Source organism: Macaca fascicularis, chromosome 14 (assembly GCF_037993035.2).
Source record: "Macaca fascicularis isolate 582-1 chromosome 14, T2T-MFA8v1.1".
In the NCBI taxonomy this organism is placed as follows: Eukaryota; Metazoa; Chordata; class Mammalia; order Primates; family Cercopithecidae; genus Macaca; species Macaca fascicularis.
The window spans coordinates 124,471,031-124,490,215 of record NC_088388.1 but is presented as its reverse complement, the minus strand read 5'-3'; the positions used below and the strand labels follow the sequence as shown (position 1 = coordinate 124,490,215).

The window sequence follows — 19,185 nt, the reverse complement described above, 5'->3', positions numbered from 1 at the left end:
GAGTAGGAAATACGAAAAATTAAAACGTATCTCAATGGGACTTGTGGGAAAATGTCCAGGATTCTCAGATATACCTTTAAATGCTTAAAAACAAAAAAAAATTTTGCTCTCTGAAATGTTACTTCTTTAATAGGGTATGTGGGGTTTTTTTACCCTCCACCAACTGCTTTTAAGAAATGCCCATCGCCTGTAGTCCCAGCTACTCGGGAGGCTGAGGCAGGAGAATGGCGTAAACCCGGGAGGCGGAGCTTGCAGTGAGCTGAGATCCGGCCACTGCACTCCAGACTGGGTGACAGAGCGAGACTCCGTCTCAAAGAAAAAAAAAAAAGAAATGCCCATATTAAAGCCACATTTTAGAGACCATGAAATAAATGATGAGGGAGAAATCTTCTCTAATTTGAAGACAGTAAGAAGCAAAATAGAAAAATATTCTGAAATTCTGTATGTCCCTTGAAACATTAAAGAAGCAAAATAGTCTTTCTTCCTAATGGTTTCACTCTTTAAAAGTTTTAATCTGTACTTTCACTTAAGAACACGCACGTGCATGCATGGGGGAGTTTAAGGTGAGGAGTGCAGAAAGGCATAAATGGCTGGAAAGGGCGCCTGTGAATGAGGTCTGAGGACACCGGGCTTTTTCCTACCCGCTCAGCTTCCAAAATCAGCGAAGCTCTACCGCCCTCTCGTGACACAGGAAGATGCTCCCAAGAGGCACGATCTGCTCAGATTGTAAAAACCAAATCCAAAAACACACAGAAGCCCACATTGAGATATTACCTGTACAAAGATTAGAATAAGAAATAATCTTGCTTTTTTTTTTATTCAAAAGGATCACAAGCTTCACATCAATTTGGTTTCAAAAAGACCTCATGTCTTAACACTAAGTACAGTGACATTTATTTTGCCATCTGTGACAGTTTCATGTTGAAAAAGCCTCAACATAAAAAAACTACCTTCAAAACCCACTGAGATGTTCTCACATAAACTAGGATACTGCACAAACAATAAAGTTCTTTCTTCAATAGTCAATCTTTTCAATTTCATCCATGTCTTCAGCGTTGAGTTGTTTAATACTGCTGTCTAAAAGAACAAAAGAGAACAGAACCAGTCTTACATCAGGGTCTAACTGGAACTTCATTCCATCCAGATTTCTGAAGACAGTGATACCTTGTATAGAAAGCCCTGATATAGGAACATGAGGAAGGAAGGGTGTCAAAGTCACTGACCAATACTAACTCAAACAGCATCAAATGCCACAGACCATGAAATGTATGTATCTAGATACGCTGGGGCAAAGAAGGCCAGAGTGGAAGTGAGGAGAGCCTGGGAGGGACTGAGGCTCTTCTACTGCAGTCACTTCCTGAGACCAGGGCCTTAGGAGCTCACCATAGCGACAGTGGCCTTAATGCATCTTCCTCACCCTGTCCTCCCCAGTTAGCCTAACACAGGGGCACTTAACCTACTTCCCTGAAAGGTCGGTGGATGTGCTACAGTCAGTCTACCAACCTATGAAAATTATATTCCAAATGGCATGTGTGTGCCTGTGTGCACTTCCCTGGGGAGAGCGCTTATTGCTTTCTACAAAGGTTAAGTACCACTGTCCTGGCAGGTGTTCCTCCTCCCCTGCTCCCCAGCCAGATCCATGGGCTTTGGGGCATGCGACAATTTGAGCCATGGGACCTTTGGAGTTTCCATCAGAGAAATCCGCCAGTCCAGAGTTCCAGCAGGCCGTCATCAGAGCCTGCCTTGTTTAGATGGGGGGCTGAAGTCACAGACTTCAGAATTTAGGACTTTCCCGTTTGGGAGGGTGGGCAAGAGGAGGGAAAAAGCATAAGTAAAAGAGAACTGAAGAGAATCTTAAAGGATGTTACTACTTGCTTAGGGGATTTCTTTATAAGATGTGAAAATCTGCTCCACAATCTGCTCTGCCTTCACAAGATGTGAAATTCTGACTGCAGAATGAGTTATAACATGTAAATCTGAGCTCTATTTTTTTTTTTTTTTTTCTGAGATGCAGTCTAGGTCTTTTGCCAGGATGGAGTGCAGTTGTGCGACCTCAGCTCACTGCAACCTCTGCCTCCCGGGTTCAAGTGATTCTCCTGCCTCAGCCTCCCCAGCAGCTAGGACCACAGGTGCCCACCACCACGCCCAGCTAATTTTTGTATTTTTAGTAGAGATGGGGTTTCACCATGTCGGCCAGGATGGTCCGGATTTCCTGACCTCGTGATCTGACCACCTTGACCTCCCAAAGTGCTGGGATTACAGGTGTAAGCCACCACACCCAGCCTGAGCTCATATTAATTCTACTTGATCAAAATAATTTTTAATTACCATACAAGCACTATTTAATCATCTGTCTCATATTAGAACCGTGGTCCTGTGAAGTAGAGGCCTTCCAGTTCATGCATTCTGCTGCCACTACTCTTATGAGCTCTCCAGCACACATCATGGCTGTCAGACCGGCAGGTCTACAGGTCATATTGTGAGGGTGGTGCTACTTACTAAAGTGGTCCTGGATTTTCATGAGCGAGGGCAGCTTATCCACTTCAATCATGTTGAAGGCAAGGCCCTTCTTCCCAAAGCGCCCTGTCCGCCCTATGCGGTGGAGGTAGGTCTCATAGTCTGGCTCCTCTCCTTGTTTTACAGGGAGATCAAAGTTCACAACAATCGTGACTTGCTTCACATCAATCCCTAGAAGAGGAAAAACACCACAGGGTCCTGCAAGGCTTTCCTCAGGACACGGGTCATTCAAGTACCATGTTTGCCAAGGGAATTCGTATTTATAGAGAAAATTTAGAAATCCAACCTGGGCGTATGTAATTGAGACAGGTACTTTGGTTAGGAAGTTTGCTTGCATGCTGTGATGCTTGATGCTACATAAGAGTGTCCATAGAGAATGCTACAGAAATGTAAATATACACAAAGCGTGTGTGTGTGTGTGTGTGTGTGTGTGTGTGTGTGTGTGTGTGGTGGAGAGGTGCCCTTGCCAAGCCCACAGAGCCACCCTCTCATCTCTGCTCCTGCTGTCCCAAGTCCCCAGCAGGCCCCGTAGTCTCACACCCGCTTACCCATCATGGGGCTCTGGCTCTGCTCCATTTCATGGCTACTGTTCTGGTCAGGTCTTTTCAAGCCCTTACCTCAGTGGTTACACCAACTTCCAGACTGATTTCTCACCACTCTCTTCCCCTACTCCTCTCATCTCTCCTATGATGGTCACCAGAGCAATGTCCAGCACACCTGTGTTCAAAACCCACTGCCCAAATTGTACAGGAAAAGTACAAGCAATTCAAGACCTCAAACCACCTAAAGACTCATCTCTTTCTCTCCTGACTCACAAATACAACACTCCAGTCAAGGTCTGGCCATTTCCTGAACAAACGTAAATTCTCATTCAACTGAACTGCTACCCTTCCTGCAAAACTTTTCTTTTTCTCTTCTCCTCCTTCTTTTTTTTTTCTTTTTGAGATGGAGTCTCGCTCTGTAACCCAGGTTGAAGTGCAGTGGTACGATCTTGGTTCACTGCTACCTCTGCCTCCCAAGTTCAAGTGATTCTCCCGTCTCAGCCTCCTGAGTAGCTGGGATTACAGGTGCCCATCACTATGTCTGGCTAATTTTTGTATTTTTAGTGGAGACGCAGTTTCACCATGTTGGTCAGGCTGGTCTTGAACTCCCGACCTTAAGCAATCCACCCGCCTCGGCCTCCCAAAGTGTTGGGATTACAGGCGTGAGCCACCGCACCCGCCCTGCAAAACCTTTCAGATTGAAGGCTGCCTCGGAAGACTTCTGCACTTCCCCTCCCCGCTGTGCCTTCCTTCTCAACATTAACAAGCTGTCCAGGTCAGGATCCTCGCGCTCCTTGCACTGTGCCTTGACCTGGAGCTCTCTGTGCCTTCCTTCCTCTAGGGTCTAGAGTTATGCTGTCCAATATGGTAAACGTTAGCACCATGTGGCTATATTTAAATTAAATAAAATTAAAAATTCGTTTGTCAATCACACTAGCCACATTTCAAGTGCTCAAGAGCCAATATGGTTAGTGGAAAAATTCAGTTCCTCAATCACACAAACCACATTTCAAGTGCTCAAGAGCCAATATGGCTAGTGGCTACCAACTGAAGAGCAGAGAATAGAACATCTCCATCACTGCAGAAAGCTCTATTGAATAGCACCAGTGTAGAGAGGTGAGAGCCTAGGCTGTGAGCTCCTAAGGGATAGGAACCTCATCCTTTTTTCAGGATACTCTTCCCAAGAGCAGAGCTCAGCATCTACTCCTAGCACGGCAGGTTGTCAGTCCTGTGTGCTAAACTAAGAATTAACCAGGAAATGTGGTCTGAGTATGGAGTCCAAGCAATGATTTAGGAGGGATGAAGAATGTAGGAAGACCCTTCTCTTGAAAAAACTAAGGATTTTTTTTTTCACCAGTAGTCAACACTTTTAAAATTAGAAACTCCACAGAGATGCTCAACATCATTAGTTATCAGAGAAATGCAACTTAAAACCACAATAAGATCCCAGCATACATCTCCTAGAATGGTTAAAATTAAGAGTGACGTTAGCAATTGCTGGCAACTGGAAGAGTTTTACAGCTTCTTATAAAGCTAAATGTATACTTATCACAGGACCCAACAATCCCACTCCTAGATATTTACCCAAGAGAAATGAAAGTATATCTCTAAATAAAGACCTACACATGAATTTTTATTACTGCCTTGTTAAGTATAGCCCCAACTGAAAGCAATCCAAATATCCATCAACTGGTGAAAAGATGAACTATCAATAGAATACTATCAGTAATTAAAAGGAAATGAACTGCTGGTGCATGTAATAATACTAATGAAATTCATTAGTATTATTATGAGCATTATGTCAGGTGGAAGAAGTTACACAAAGGCTATATATAGTATGATTTGATTCTGTGTCTCCAAAAATATGGAGACAGAAATCTGATCAGTAGGTGCCAGGGGTCATGGGATGGGAAGGGAGACTGGCTGAAAAGGAGTGTGAGGAAACTGGGGAGATGGAGATGCTCTATTTTTTGATGACAGTGATAGCTGCATGATTGCATGTTTGTCGAAACTCACAAAACTATACACTTAAAAAGAATGCATTTTATCATATGCACATTAGAACTCAAGACCTGACTTTAAACACACACCTCGAGCGCAAACATTAGTTGTTATGAGAACCTTCTCTTTCCCATCCCGAAACCTCTGAATGATGGAAGCTCGCTGCTCCACGGTCAGTTCCCCGCTCAACAAAGACACCTGGTGGCCATCCTGTATCATCTCCACGGTCAACCACTTAGCGTTTCGACGAGTCTATGTAAAAAAGCAAAACCCACCACAGCACCCCAAGATTAAGCAGAGCAGCCTAGCTGTGCTTGTGACACCATGCATGCAGGGCGGGGGTAGGAGAGGGCTGCAGAGGAGTTTAGTTTCACCTCTCCCTCAGTCCTCAAGGGCCTTAAAATGTGGCATGGCATCCTCCCCCCCGTCTGTGCTTCTAAGGCCACATCCTCTCCACCAGTCAGACCTCTGGCTTTCTCACCCATGAAACAGAGATAAATGTGCTACATCTACCTCACATGTGCTATGATGACAAAATGATATCATGTAACAATGGCAACAACAGACACTCTAAGAGTGCTTGTTTCCCATGTGCCAGACATCTGGCTAAAATCTTTACGTGCATTACTGTGAGGGTCATGTGTTTTCACAACAAATTAATGAGGTAGCAACCTAGTTTCATTTAAAAAATTAAAAACAGGCCAGGTGCGGTGGCTCACACCTGTAATCCCAGCACTTTGGGAGGCCGAGGCAGGTGGATTACCTGAGGTCGGAAGTTCGAGACCAGCCTGGCCAGCATGGTGAAACCCCGTCTACACTAAAAAAAATACAAAAATTAGCCGGGTGTGGTGGCAGGCACCTGTAGGCTCAGCTACTCGGGAAATTGAGGCAGGAGAATCGTTTGAACCCAGGGGGCGGAGACTGCAGTGAGCTGAGATCACGCCATTGCACTCCAGCCTGGGCAGCAGAGTGAGACTCCATCACAAAAAAAATAAAAAATAAATAAATAAATAAAATGAAAACAGACAAAACTCTCAAAGCTTAAAAATGTTATGTAACTTGCCTAAGGTTGCATGGTTAGCCAGTGGCAGAGCTTTCTTTTATTCTACAAATATGTTTTTGGTGCTGTCCACGCGCCAGACAGGTGCTGGTCTAGTGCAGTGGATATGGGAGTGAATGAGAGAGAGGAGACCCTGCTCTCATGAAGCTTAGAGTGTTTACGGGGTAGTGAGAAAATAAAACACATGAACATGAGAATGTCAGAAGGCAAAAAGCAAACATAAAAATGGGGTGCTGTTAATAATGAATAACATCCTTCACCGGATAAAGGGTGTCTGTACAAGGTACAATAAACATAAACTGAAATGGGGAAGTGTTAGAAGCAGTCCCTCTGAAAGAAGGCCCCGTGTTTAACATCACTTTGAAGATCCTATTCCATTAACCTTTTTACGTTTCACCCATAAAATACAGGTAATTTCTATTTAGAGCTGTTCTGAAGATTAAACTGGAGACACACAAGAAGTGCTGAACGTCGTGCCTGGCTATAGGGCGCTTGTTTTCGTCCCCCACCTCTGCCTGTAGACATATCTGGCACGATGAAGACACACCCACAGAGTGTACCTGGCAGAAGATGATGGCCTGGCCAATGGTGATGCTGCCATAAATGTTGCACAGAGCTTGGTATTTGTCTTTCCTGTGCTCACACAACACGTAATATTGCCGGATGTTGTTCAGGGTAAGCTCCTCTTTGCGTAACTTGATAACATTAGGGTCAGGGATGATTCGTTCAGCGAAGTGCCACACAGAGTCCTCAAAGGTTGCTGAAAAGAGGAGCATTTGGCATTCGGAGGGCAGAGCTCTGTGACAGAGGAGAGAAGGCTGTCACCCAGCTGCCACCCCGTCACTCTTCTTCAAGCACTTCATGCCACTGCCATCAGCCGCTGCACGCACCCGTTCCACGTGAGGTGCTGCCTGCAACGACCAGCTGTATCTCCAGGCAGATAGCCAAGGTCCTGCCCCTCCTTGCCACCAAGAATTTAGAAAAGTATATAAACAGAATGTAGAGCTTAGGGCAAAGTTTAGATATATATTCTGGAGGGTCTGAGGTTTCTCATGCCAATTTCCTCTTTAGGAGAGGCAGACTCACACAGTCACAAGAGGGGTAGACTAGATGCTCTTTATAGTTATAATCTCACACAAAGGTAAATGGAGACGAAGGAAACAGAGCCAGTTATTTGACAGCAGGCATTATATATCTTGGGAGGGAAAGAACAGCCACAACTAACTTGATTCAGAATGGGAAGAACTAGATACAAATTAAAGGGGAGCAACAGGGGAAAATACAGTGACTAAAAAAAAAAAAAGGTCACAAATAAAAGCTTGGAGATCAGGGTGTCATTAAACTTTTCAGTAACAACAGCAGAAGCTGAGGATATTAATTATATATATAATTATTTTTAAAAACTTTTCTGTTTTCAACATTTCTCTGAATTTAGAGAGAGAATGACATAGGATTCCTATCCAGGCAAACTATTAGCCAAAAGATCAAATTTACCGGTATAATAAGGACATTTTCAGACATGTAAGGGCTGAAAAATAAATCTCTTTTATATTATTTTTCAGGAAGACATTAGAAAATATACTCCAGCATACTGAGGAAGTACTCCAAGAGAAACGACCCAAGATATAGGAGATTTAAAACTTAAGTGAGCAAAGGAAAGACCCCATGATGACAGCTGTACAGCAGATCCACCAGACTGAAGCTGGACAGAGGGAGCTTGGAATATCGGCAGGAAAAAAGAGAAATGGATGGATTTTTTTTTTTTTTTTTTTTTTTTTGAGATGGAGTCTCACTCCATCACCCAGGCTGGAGTGCAGTGGCGCGATCTCCGTTCAGTGCAAGCTCCGCCTCCCGGGTTCACGCCATTCTCCTGCCTCAGCCTCCCGAGGAGCTGGGACTACAGGCGCCCACCACCACGCCCGGCTAATTTTTTGTATTTTTAGTAGAGACAGGGTTTCACCGTGTTAGCCAGGATGGTCTCGATATCCTAGCCTTATGATCCACCTGCCTCAGCCTCCCAAAGTGTTGGGATTACAGGTGTGAGCCACCGTGCCCAGCCGAGAAATGGATGGATTTTTAAATTTTATTTTACTATTTGGAGATATCAGACATATGACACATATGACAGAATAGCTATGGGAAAATTAAAGATCCTTACACAGTGATACTAACTAAATGAAAAAAAAAAGCAATGATTACTTCTAGAAGAAAAAGCTTTACAAGAAAAGCAGCCCTTTATATTAGTGGTATCTGTATCTGTGGGCTCCACGTCTGTGGATTCAAACAACTGTGGATCAAAAATATTCGGAAAAAAATTGTGCTTGTACTGAATGTATACGGACTTTTTTCTTGTCATTATAAATAATCTAGAAATGATTTAAAGTACACAAGAAGATGTGTATAAGTTATATGTAAATACTATAACATTTTACGTCAGGGACTTGAACATCCACAGATTTTGGTATGTGCAGGGGGTCCAGGAACCAATCCCTTGTGGATACAGAGGGGCAACCGTAATTATAATAATATGCTGTTTGGTTCAGCAGTGAACAATACTTACACTGTCACATGATATCAATACTGACAGTTAATGTGACCTAATTCATGGCATAATTACAGAGAGGTGATGGGGGATAGGAAAGGTAGAATGGGTGGTGTTTTCAAAGAACTCAATTCCCACTTCCTATAATGGGAAATTAGTTGACAATGACTACACATCAGGAAACAGCAGTATGAAAATATTATTTAAAGGTATGAAGGTTAATATCAGAAAAAAAGTATTCTCTTCAGGTTGGAGCAAGGGGTTACTGTTTTTCATTACAAGTCTTTCAATACTAATTGAATTTAACATTGAGTATGTAATACTTCATTAAAAAATACGCGATTCCTAAATCCCACTTACAGAAACTCTCATTCAGTAAGTCTGAGGCTGGGTCCGGTAATCTGTAGTTTTAAATCTCTCAGGTGATCCTGATAGAGAGGCCTAGGAAAACGACACGGCTTTTTACAAATTAAGAGGGAAAGTCAGGACTAGATTACCAGCCTCCTGATCCCACATTACTGTGTCCTCTACTCTATCTCAATTATCCATTGTATTCTCACCAGGCTTTAACAGATCCTCTGCAGAATTTTGGCCAAAATATAGAACATATTGGCAAATTTGGTGCAGATGCACTGTATATTAATAGAGTCCATCTGTAAGCTGTGTTGCAAAAGTAAAGCACTCAGGCAAGATTGCAAACTGAAGAAGCTGGAAAACTATAGCAGTCTGAGGGACTCCTGAACTGGTGAAAATAATGTAAAAACCCAAATTTATTTTAGAGGTGAAGGTGGTGAGGAGTTAAGCAATAAAGAGATCATGTGGAGGAGTAAACAAATGAAATTCCCCATCTGGACAGAAGGCTGAGGAAGAGAGGAGGACTCTGAAGATTACCTTTGAATACGAATACTATGATCTGAGAATCCTTGAGTGTCAATCATCACATCTGCTTCATCCAGGACAAACACACGAATCTTAGTCAAATCAATCAATTTTAGTTTAAAACACCAATCTAGGACAGTCCCAGGAGTGCCAATTATAATCTGTTTAGTGATGTCGGTGCCTCTGGGAACTGGGGAGAAAAGGGTTTTAAGCACTCCTTCAGATGCAAACAACTCCAACAGGTCACAGTTCAGGGCAGTGCAACATAAAGCTCATAAGCAAAAACACAGTTTGCAATAATTTTCCAAGTGGAAACCCTAAGGGTCACTGTGGTTTCTGATTCTGCAGAATTTTTAGGATAAATTTCTGACTTTATCTTAACTTTAACTGTGAAAAATGGCACTTCCCCAAACAGAAAATAACCAAAATGTCCATCAATAGGTTACATTAAATAAATTATGAAATATTGGATAGCTAGTCAAAGGAACAAACAGTATGAAAAAAAGTGCTCCCATTTTTGTAAACACTCAATGAAAACAAATATAAATATGGGCATTTGTATGTGCTTGTATGAGCTAAAAAAAAAAAAGGAAAAAACAAAGGCTTGCCTGTTTACTATGTGATCTGTGGGATTACGTTTTTGGAGGGCAATGAAGAACAATTTTCACTTCTATCTTTTCATCTTTTTGTCTTTTAAAGTTTTTTTCCCCATGATAAGCTTATAATAGTTTAATGAAAATCCAAAAATAAAAGCTGTCCTGCACAGAACAACCAAGTCTTGAAGTAAGGACTATACAAAGGACTATACATCCTCTTGCAGGATGTGGAAATGATGTGGCTAACATTTAGTGAGTCCTTACTACGTGCCAGGCATTGCGTACAATGCTTTAACAACGTTATCTCAATTCTGATAACAACTCTGTGACATGAGTGCTATTATTTCCCTCATTTAGAGATGAGAATGCCAAGAAGTTATATAAAATGCTTATTAGCGGTGAAGCCAGGATTTGAAAAATCAGCCAGGACTGGCTTACGGGTACGTACTTCGATTCCCTCGAATGGCATACATCACTTGAACATCCACACAGAATTTTCCCATCTGCTCAACCACACGGCCAGTTTGCAGAGCCAATTCGTAAGTAGGAGCTAGGCAGAGGCACTGTGGGTAGAGAGAGAAGGGGGGAGAAAGGTTCTTAAAAGCATCTTTCAAATGTCAACTATAAGAAACATTTGTATAGGGAGAGACACAGAAAGGAAATTGAAGGTTTTCGTTGAATGAAATATTTTTAATTGGATACAGTTTAATAGTTGACAGATTTGATGTGAATGTTGAGTATGAGAAGAGGAAGGGGCTGAGGAATGGAGAAACAGCTACCTTTTACATATTCCTCTCTGAAGGGTTATTTAGAAACACAAGTTACTAGTCACCCTTTTTGGGTCGGGGAGGCATAGGAGGGGGAAGAATGAGATGTAGGGAAGCTGGGAATCAATGAATGCAAGGCAAATTACAGTTTGAGCTCTATCCCATAGCTCTCATTTGCTATTAAAAGTCTATTTTTGAGGCTGAGCACAGTGGCTCACACCTGTAATCCCAGCACTTTGGGAGGCTGAGGTGGGTGGATCACCTGAAGTCAGGAGTTCGAGACTAGCCTGGCCAAAATGGCAAAACCCCATCTCTACTGAAAATACAACAAAATTAGCCAGTCGTGATGGTGGGCGCCTGTAATCCCAGCTACTTGGGAGGCTGAGGCAGGAGAATCACTTGAACCCAGGAGGCAGAGGTTGCAGTGAGCCAAGATTGTACCACTGCACTCCAGCTTGGGTAACAGAGTGAGACTCCATGTCAAAAACAAACAAAAAGAAAAAAACAAAAAAGACTGCCTATTTTGGGAACACTCCTTGCTTGATCCAATCTGTTTATATTATCTATATCTTTATAACACATAATATGATATATATAATATAATATATAATGGGCAGAATATTCCCCCAAACTCTGTTACTCCATACTCCATAAAAATGATGGTTGCTGATGAATAAAGATGCTGATGCAAAAAACTGGTGATACCTAATGCACTTACATGTGTCAATTAGGAATCTGTGATAGGGAAACATAGCCAAAGTGCTAAAAACACCTTTCACACACACTTTTCAAAATGTGCTCAGGCATAACTTACCCTACATAATTTTTATTGATAATATCAAACCCTAATCATAAATTTCACTGAATTTGTCTAAAATGCGTAAGATTTCCTTTGCCTTACCTATAGCTGACCTGGCTGACCAGAGTGGAAGCTAACTGAGAGTGCCTTGGTGTTCCCCACAGCACTTAATGCATATGGGTACTCGGCTTGTCAAGCAAATAGGGGGAGACGACCAGATACTTTTCACGAGTGGAAACTACACTAGGAAAATGGTAAACCGGGTACCAGTGCCAGTCTTGACTCAGCCACTCTCTGGGGACCTCAAAAAAGACACTTCCCTCTCCAAGCATCAGCGTCCTCCTCTGCTAAAGTGAGGTGGACTACATGACCTTCTGGCCCTGCAGCTAGATGGCTGTAATTACTGCATGCTTAACTTATGCCAGGCACTGTGCTAAAAATGTAAATTACTTCATTAAATCCACATGATGACTTTATTCAATGTTTAATGAGTGGTTTCTACAAGCCAGGCACTGTGCTAGGTATTAGGATTTAAGGCTGAACAGATCAACTATGATACATTCCTTTACAGATGCTATCTTTACAGACAAGGATTAACAGACTGAGATTTACTAACTTGCCTAAGACATTCAGTTAGTAAGTGGGAGGTTCGGATTCAAACTACTCAAGACTCTAAAGCCTGTCCTCTCCATCACTGTCCCATACTGCTGCCCAATGCTCTATGATTTTATGTCTTTTCTAAATATTTTATCACCGTAGTAACCATATTATTGCACAGGAATATCACCTATTACTAAATTAGCACTGGTAGTGCAAGCATTCCCAGTGTTCTCTCAGCCTTGCCTTACCTGTGGGAACAATTCCAAGGCATTAACTCTGCTTAACATTGCCAACACGAATGCCGCTGTCTTTCCTGTTCCCGACTGGCTCTGTGCTATGAGGTTCTGGGGTCTGCAGAAAAGAGAAGACCACTGGGCTAAACTGAATACAAGAGAGTGGACATAAACTGAAAATAAGAAAGTAAACATAACCAAGTTAGAATACCACTACCCTGGAAACTCACGGATGTGCCAGCATCATAGGGAGAGCCATCTCTTGGATTTTGGATGGCCTATTAAATCCCATTGCATAGATTCCTTTTAGTAACTCTTCCTTTCTGTAAAAAAAAAAAAAAAATCAAACACAGCTTATAGTTGGTCAGTAGCATCAGAAATACATACCTGAAAGGTGCATTTCTAAATTAAGTCACTTGCCACTGAGCTTAAAACTAGTATTTGGAGATAGATCATTCATACCTCAACTTCCAAACATCAACAATCACACCTGTAGAGCTGGACCACTAAAACAATAAGCTATGGGCCGGGCGCGGTGGCTCAAGCCTGTAATCCCAGCACTTTGGGAGGCCGAGACGGGCGGATCACGAGGTCAGGAGATCGAGACCATCCTGGCTAACACGGTGAAACCCCGTCTCTACTAAAAATACAAAAAATTAGCCGGGCGAGGTGGCGGGCGCCTGTAGTCCCAGCTACTCGGGAGGCTGAGGCAGGAGAATGGCGTGAACCCGGGAGGCGGAGCTTGCAGTGAGCTGAGATCCGGCCATTGCACTCCAGCCTGGGCGGCAGAGCGAGACTCCGTCTCAAAAAAAAAAAAAAACAAAAAACAAAAAACAAACAAACAAACAAAAAAACAATAAGGTATGCCATAAGTCTAGGCGAAGGACAGTGGTAAAGATCCTAAGCCAAACCTTCTGTTGAACGAAGCAAAAAAGGAAAAACTCATCGGATAAAAAGAATATATCCATTTGCTGAGAGAGTTATATTTTCTGCCTAAACAGAAAACTAAGTGACATTTACTGTTTAGTTCCTTTTCACGAATGATATTGACATTTTTGACAGTAATTTTCAGAAAAGATAAATTTTTATTTAGGTGATTCTTAGATTAGTTCTTTCTAGGAGTAGAAAACACAATATTACTTTATCCTTCTGAGGCAATGTTTCAAAATGCCGCTTTCCTGAGGGTCTTAAGAAAAATGACAAAACGAGGATAAATCAAATGAACTAGAACACTTCAACTTTTAATGGCATGCACATTTGTGTGTGCTTAATTGGTAGAGGGCTGGCAGCCCGTCTTAAATCATGGGTAGGCTTTCTACCACTTAGAGAACGTCTGGGAACTAGGATTATGGATTTTTACCCTTTACATAAGTAGGTTTCAGCGCTTTTCTTTCTGTTAAAATACATTTTTTAGCGTCAAATGATAAATCCCTAAGGAATGCAAACCCGTTTGTGAAAGTTACTCAGTTTAAGACCATTTGAAACAAAATATAATCAGGAAAGTAAAAGCTTATAACTTATCTACAGTGGGTGAAGTAGGATGTCTGGGTCATTAGAATCTGGGTTCTGATACGGAGAGGGGCAATCTGGCAGTGCTTAGCTTAGCTCTCTATCCCAGAATGAAAATATCTTAACTATCAAAAATGTTCTCAATTTGCCAGGCAACTTGGGTATCCTAATGTTCTTCTTTAGAACATCCTTTCTTCTTCTTCTTCTTCTTCTTTTTTTTTTTTTTTTTTTTGAGACAATGTCTCGCTCTGTCACCCAGGCTGGAGTGCAGTGGTGTGACCTCAGCTTGCTGCAACCTCAGCCTCCTGGGTTCAAGCGATTCTCCTGCCTCAGCTTCCTGAGTAGCTGGGACTACAGGTGCGTGCCACCATGATCGGCTAAGTTTTGTATTTTTAGTAGACACGGGGTTTCTCCATGTCAGCCAGGCTGGTCTCAAGCTCCTGACCCTCGAGTGATCCGCCCTCCTCAGCCTCCCAAGTGTTGGGATTTGAGGCATAAGCCACTGCACCCGGTCTGAGTTATATTTTGATTGCATGGAAATGTGCAAATCTCACTTTAATACTGAATATTAAAACAAAAATTCACCAGGCATGGTGGTGCATGCCTGTAGTCCCAGCTACTTGGGAGGCTGAGGCAGGAGAATCGTTTGAACCTGTCAGGCGGAGGTGCAGTGAGCCGAGATCATGTCACTGCACTCCAGCCTGGGCGACAGAGTGAGACTCTGTCTCAAAAAACAAAAAAAAATATTCAGTATCAGAAAACAAAGAGGAGATCCTGATGGTTTTTATTATAAGCAGATTCGTTTGTTCTGTGCTTTTCAGCATTTTTCCCATATTAAAAGAGTAAACATACTCACAGCCGCAGCTCTTCAAATGTCTTTACTGAGTAAAGTGGAGAGCTGGGATCCTTCTGTAAAACTTCCACACGGTGACTGGATTCTACTAAGGACTGACGGATTAACTTGTTTAAGAGTGAATTAGCTGCCAAATCCACTAGAAAAGCAAAAATAAAAAAGAGGACATCAAGCTTCCTGAATGACAACAAATAAGTTGTTCTTTCTCTTTCAGTGGTTGCATACCAAGCAATTGCACCTATGCTCATTTTTCCTCTAAAAGAAGGTTCCAGAAAGAATGATATAGCACTGAGAATCCGTTCTTTATGAGGATTCAGTTTCTTATGTTCTGTTACTTCACTATCCTCTAACTTCAAAGTAGCCTATGGCCATCTCCATGAGACCAAATCCTTGACAGCTGGAAATTCTGAACCCAATCCCTGCATATTCCATTTCAACTTCCTATAAATAAATATACCTTCTTCCTAATTTAGTGTGTCTCCTGATAGTCACTATAAGAAAACAGGAGCAAAGACAGGCATTTTCCAATTGAGATTATATTATTCACTCACACTATTAAAGTTATAAATGGAAACAGAATGCTAGTAGATACATGCAAATGAATTCATCTCCTACCTACATCATCTTCTTCATCTTCTTTGATGTTATTAATAGAACCATCTGGAAAGGATGGAGGAGAAACAATACAAGTAAAGACAAATGCTGAGCAGAAATGTAAAGCAGACTATTCAATTTTTTCTTCCTGACTCTTCAGTGTCTACTGGCAAGAAGAGTCATTTCATGGAGGAGCGGACGAAATGATTGGGAAGGTAATGGAGAGTGTTGAGTGTCACACTGAAGAACTCGCCCTATCTCACTTGGCAGGGACGGGATGAAAGCAAAGCAATGCTTTTTAATCACTAAGGTTGCTCTGCTTTGCCCTAACAGCACTCACCTATGTTTCGGACTGTAGTACTCTTGACACCCCGAAGGTTCTTCCGGGGGTGGCTGAGGTTTGAAAACTATTGAGAGACACAAATTTCAACCAATATTAGGATGCAAGCCCTCAAGCAGCCCAGTGCTTCCCTACCACAGGGGCTGGGAGGGATTCAGGGAAGGACACCCGGGTATTGCTTCCTTTGCAATATTAGGTAGCAGCAGATTGCTTTCGAAGTTAGGTTTCCTGTATGAATTATCCCAAAATTGGAGATTTTCTGTATTCCCTGTACATGAAGTTTCTCTTTCCTAGGCCTCTAGTTTAGAGTTGGGCAGTACTTGGGGCTCACGGCACCAACAAGGGGAGGAAGGCTAGGAAAGTGCGCTGGCAAATGGATGGAAGCAAGCTGAGGCTTAATGAGCAAATGGGCAGAGTAGAAAACTCGGGGTCCAGCTGGGACTACCAGAGCTGCGTTCCCACCCTGGATTTCCAGGGGTCGTCATTTTTGCCCTTTCTAACCAAAGGTCTTGCCTCTCGTGGGGGTGGGGACGGGGTCTCCCTCTGTGGCCCTCTTCCAAACCCTTCCCGCATCTCCCCTCCAGCATCTGACGCCCCGCTTCGAACGCTCGCGGGCTCTCCCTCCCCTCCCGGCCGATCTCCCTCTGCGAGTGGGAGCTCCACCCCCGCGGCTGTGCACCCCCCGACTCGGTGGCGGTTACGTGGCTGTTCAGCCGCTCGCTCTCCGCCGCCCCTGCGTCGCCTCCCCACAGTAACGACGCCATGGCTGCGATCGCTGCTCCCGCCCCCAGCACGTGCTTCCACCACAGGCGCGAGGCGGTGCTGGCTCTATCCGCTGGCCAATGGGCTTCCGCAGGGGGGCACGCGTCCGCGCCCGCGACCAACGCGGTGCGGCGCGCAGGCGCTGGAGGGCGGGGTGTGGCGTGGGGCGGAGGGCAGAGAGCGCGGCGGAGGGCAGAGAGCGCGGCGGAGGGCAGAGAGCGCGGCGGAGGGCAGAGAGCAGGACTAAAGGGCAGGGACCCGGGGGCGGAGGGGGCAGCCTCCGTTCCCGCTTCCGCCCGGCGGCCAGCCGCGCACACAGCCCTCCAGGCAGGAGCTCTCCGCACCCCCCGCCGCGCTTTACGCCCGGTGCCCATTTTCCTGGAAATTTCCGCCTTCGCATCACAAGATGTCAGAAAGGTTAGCGAATTGCTTAGAAAAGTGGAGACAATATCTGATGAATTTGATATGACGAATGACCTCGGGGGCACAGTTGCGGAAAGGAAGCAGAGCTGTTCAAGCTCTAACTGCTGTTCTTGCCCTAGATACCTGTGATGTTTCACATAGGCTTTTTAAACCTTTTATTTGAAATGTGGTCTCTTGTTAAAAACATTTCCTCTCGGTATAATCTCTACGTCCTACATGCGTTTGCATAATACGGGATAGATCCCTGGATCCCTGGTACTAATGATTTAATGACTGCTCAATTTGGAAGAAAGAACCAAATTCCACCCTCCCCCCCGCCCCCCAGTTTTCTAATTGTAATTTTGAGATTTTGATCAGCATTTCTGGAATTGGGGGCGAAAATACAAAAACACACGAAACTGCAGTCATGATCTCTCCGTGGTGCTGAAGCAACGCTCCCGGCTCTGTGCGGCCACTCTCAGGGCACCTAGTCGTTTGTTTTGAGATTATCATATTCATTTCAGCTTTTAATTCTAATAGTAAATGTTTTCGTCTCTCAATGGTAACTTTCTTCTCATTTAACTAGGTACAAAATCGAGCCAGCATCTTCAATGTTTTAGTTTTCGTATAAGGATAGCAGACATTTGAAAAATTACCTTTTTTTCTATTAGTTTAGCGTAGCACTAGAATTCCTCCTTTTATTGCTGTCCTGCCACAGGCCCAGATTCTCCCTTGTTGGTGGAGAAACGGTAGTTGGACTAGAAAACTTGAGGTAGATTCTAGCAGCAAGCTCGGTTCTCAGAACTACATTTCCCACAAACGTGGACTACACTTCCCATGAGGGCTCGGGCGCCTGCGCAGAAGACGCACAGCGACAGCTTCCTGTCTGGGAAACGCAGCGCGGCCGGCTACCGGAAAGTAAGTGTGGTATTTTTGGGGTGGGTTACTTTCTGGGTTCCACAGGGGAAGGGACAAATGGACACACTGCTGAACAGTTGTCTGTTGTCTTCTTTTTGCCCTCTTTCACATACTTTGGCCTTTTCAGGAAAGCATTGGTGTCTGGAAATGAGACATCGCTTAAGACCATGTATTTTTCTTTTGTGCCTGGTACTTTCTGGAGCTCCCGGCGGAAACTCGCCGCAGTCGGGGCGTCTTTAATTCCGTTGTGACGGGAGCTTCAGTGGTCCTTGTACTGTGAAGTACAAAAGTGCTCTGCTGCCCCACTTAGAACTGCATGCTCATAAAACAGTATAAGTTGAGAACCCAGGATTATGTGGGAGGCTGTGGCAGCAATTTTCAAATTATTTTGGGGATTGCCTTACACACAGAGCAAGATTGCTTTCTAGTGATCATAGTGCGTGTCTGCTAATCCTTTGGACAGTACTCCCTCTTCTTCCCTTTGGATTAATATAAAGTTTATCAAGAGGAATGCTATTTGTGTTAACCCACTGGTTCCTGAGATTAGACCTTTTTTTTTTTTTTTTTTTTGAGACTGTCCCCCAGGCAGAGTGCAGTGCCGTGATCACTGCTCACTGCAGCCTCGACCTCCTGAGCTCAAGCGATCCTTCCACCTCAGCCTCCGACTAGCTGGGACTACAGGCGCGCGCCATCTTGGCAGGCTAGTTTTTAATTTTTTGTAGAGACGGTCTCGCTCTGTTGCCCAAGTTGGTCTCGAGCGATCCTCCGTCTTGGCTTCTCAAAATTTTGGGATGACAGGCGTGAGCCACGGCGCCCGGCCCAATGTATGGAACATCTAGTGATGGCTGTTTTAGTTTGTAATTGGTGCTTAGGGGACACACGAATTCCCTCTTTGTGGTCACTTGGCAGCCCTGGCCAAGGTGTTACCTTAAACATCTGCTTGGGAACTACTGCACTTCACCCTCAAGAAGGATAAGGTGTGCTGGAAAAAGCACTGTAGTGTACCAAGTCCTGTTTTTGCCACAAATCTGCCTTATAACCAACTAGACTCACTCTCTGGCCTAGTCCTTTAGTTAGCAGGGGAGATGAACTAGTTAACTTTGGAGACTTTGGTAATACTGGACTTTTGAGATCCAAATAAATAATTGGAGTGTTTTGCATGTTAAAATCACCATGTAATTTTTGACCTCATAAAAAGCCGAGGTGTAAATACAAATTACCTTTAATCCCACTACTCAGGAGTTAGGTTTTGATCTTTCCCTGTGTGTACT

The 19,185-nt window shown here is 43.7% G+C and overlaps 2 protein-coding genes across 7 annotated transcripts in view; one reads left to right on the top strand and one right to left on the bottom strand.

Annotated features, from left to right (window-relative positions):
- Positions 1–485: 485 nt before the first annotated feature.
- DDX25 (DEAD-box helicase 25) lies at positions 486–17,817 on the bottom strand. Of its 5 annotated transcripts, none has more exons than XM_065529201.2 (13): positions 17,653–17,817; positions 15,833–15,899; positions 15,514–15,558; positions 14,902–15,037; positions 12,767–12,859; positions 12,552–12,654; positions 10,586–10,700; positions 9,554–9,731; positions 6,681–6,918; positions 5,824–5,877; positions 5,150–5,312; positions 2,500–2,688; positions 486–1,077 (listed from the first exon to the last, which is right to left on the bottom strand). In XM_065529201.2, the coding sequence occupies exons 5-13, from the start codon at positions 12,826–12,828 to the stop codon at positions 1,016–1,018; spliced, it is 1,164 nt and encodes a 387-aa protein (XP_065385273.1). In that variant the 5' UTR covers positions 12,829–12,859; positions 14,902–15,037; positions 15,514–15,558; positions 15,833–15,899; positions 17,653–17,817; the 3' UTR covers positions 486–1,015. The 5 variants fall into 5 exon arrangements, with proteins under 5 accessions (XP_065385273.1, XP_065385272.1, XP_073871675.1 ...); XM_065529200.2 differs by lacking the exon at positions 17,653–17,817 and adding an exon at positions 16,534–16,606; XM_074015574.1 differs by lacking the exon at positions 5,824–5,877.
- The window catches only part of PUS3 (pseudouridine synthase 3), a 10,476-nt gene continuing 8,060 nt past the window's right edge, over positions 16,770–19,185 (top strand). The window contains exons 1-2 of one of the 2 annotated variants that reach the window (XM_005580103.4): positions 16,770–17,011; positions 17,715–17,914. The gene's annotated coding sequence lies outside the window, so the exon portion shown is untranslated. Of the gene's footprint in view, positions 17,012–17,582; positions 17,915–19,185 lie in introns of both variants that reach the window. The other variant, XM_074015576.1, reaches the window with a different exon arrangement.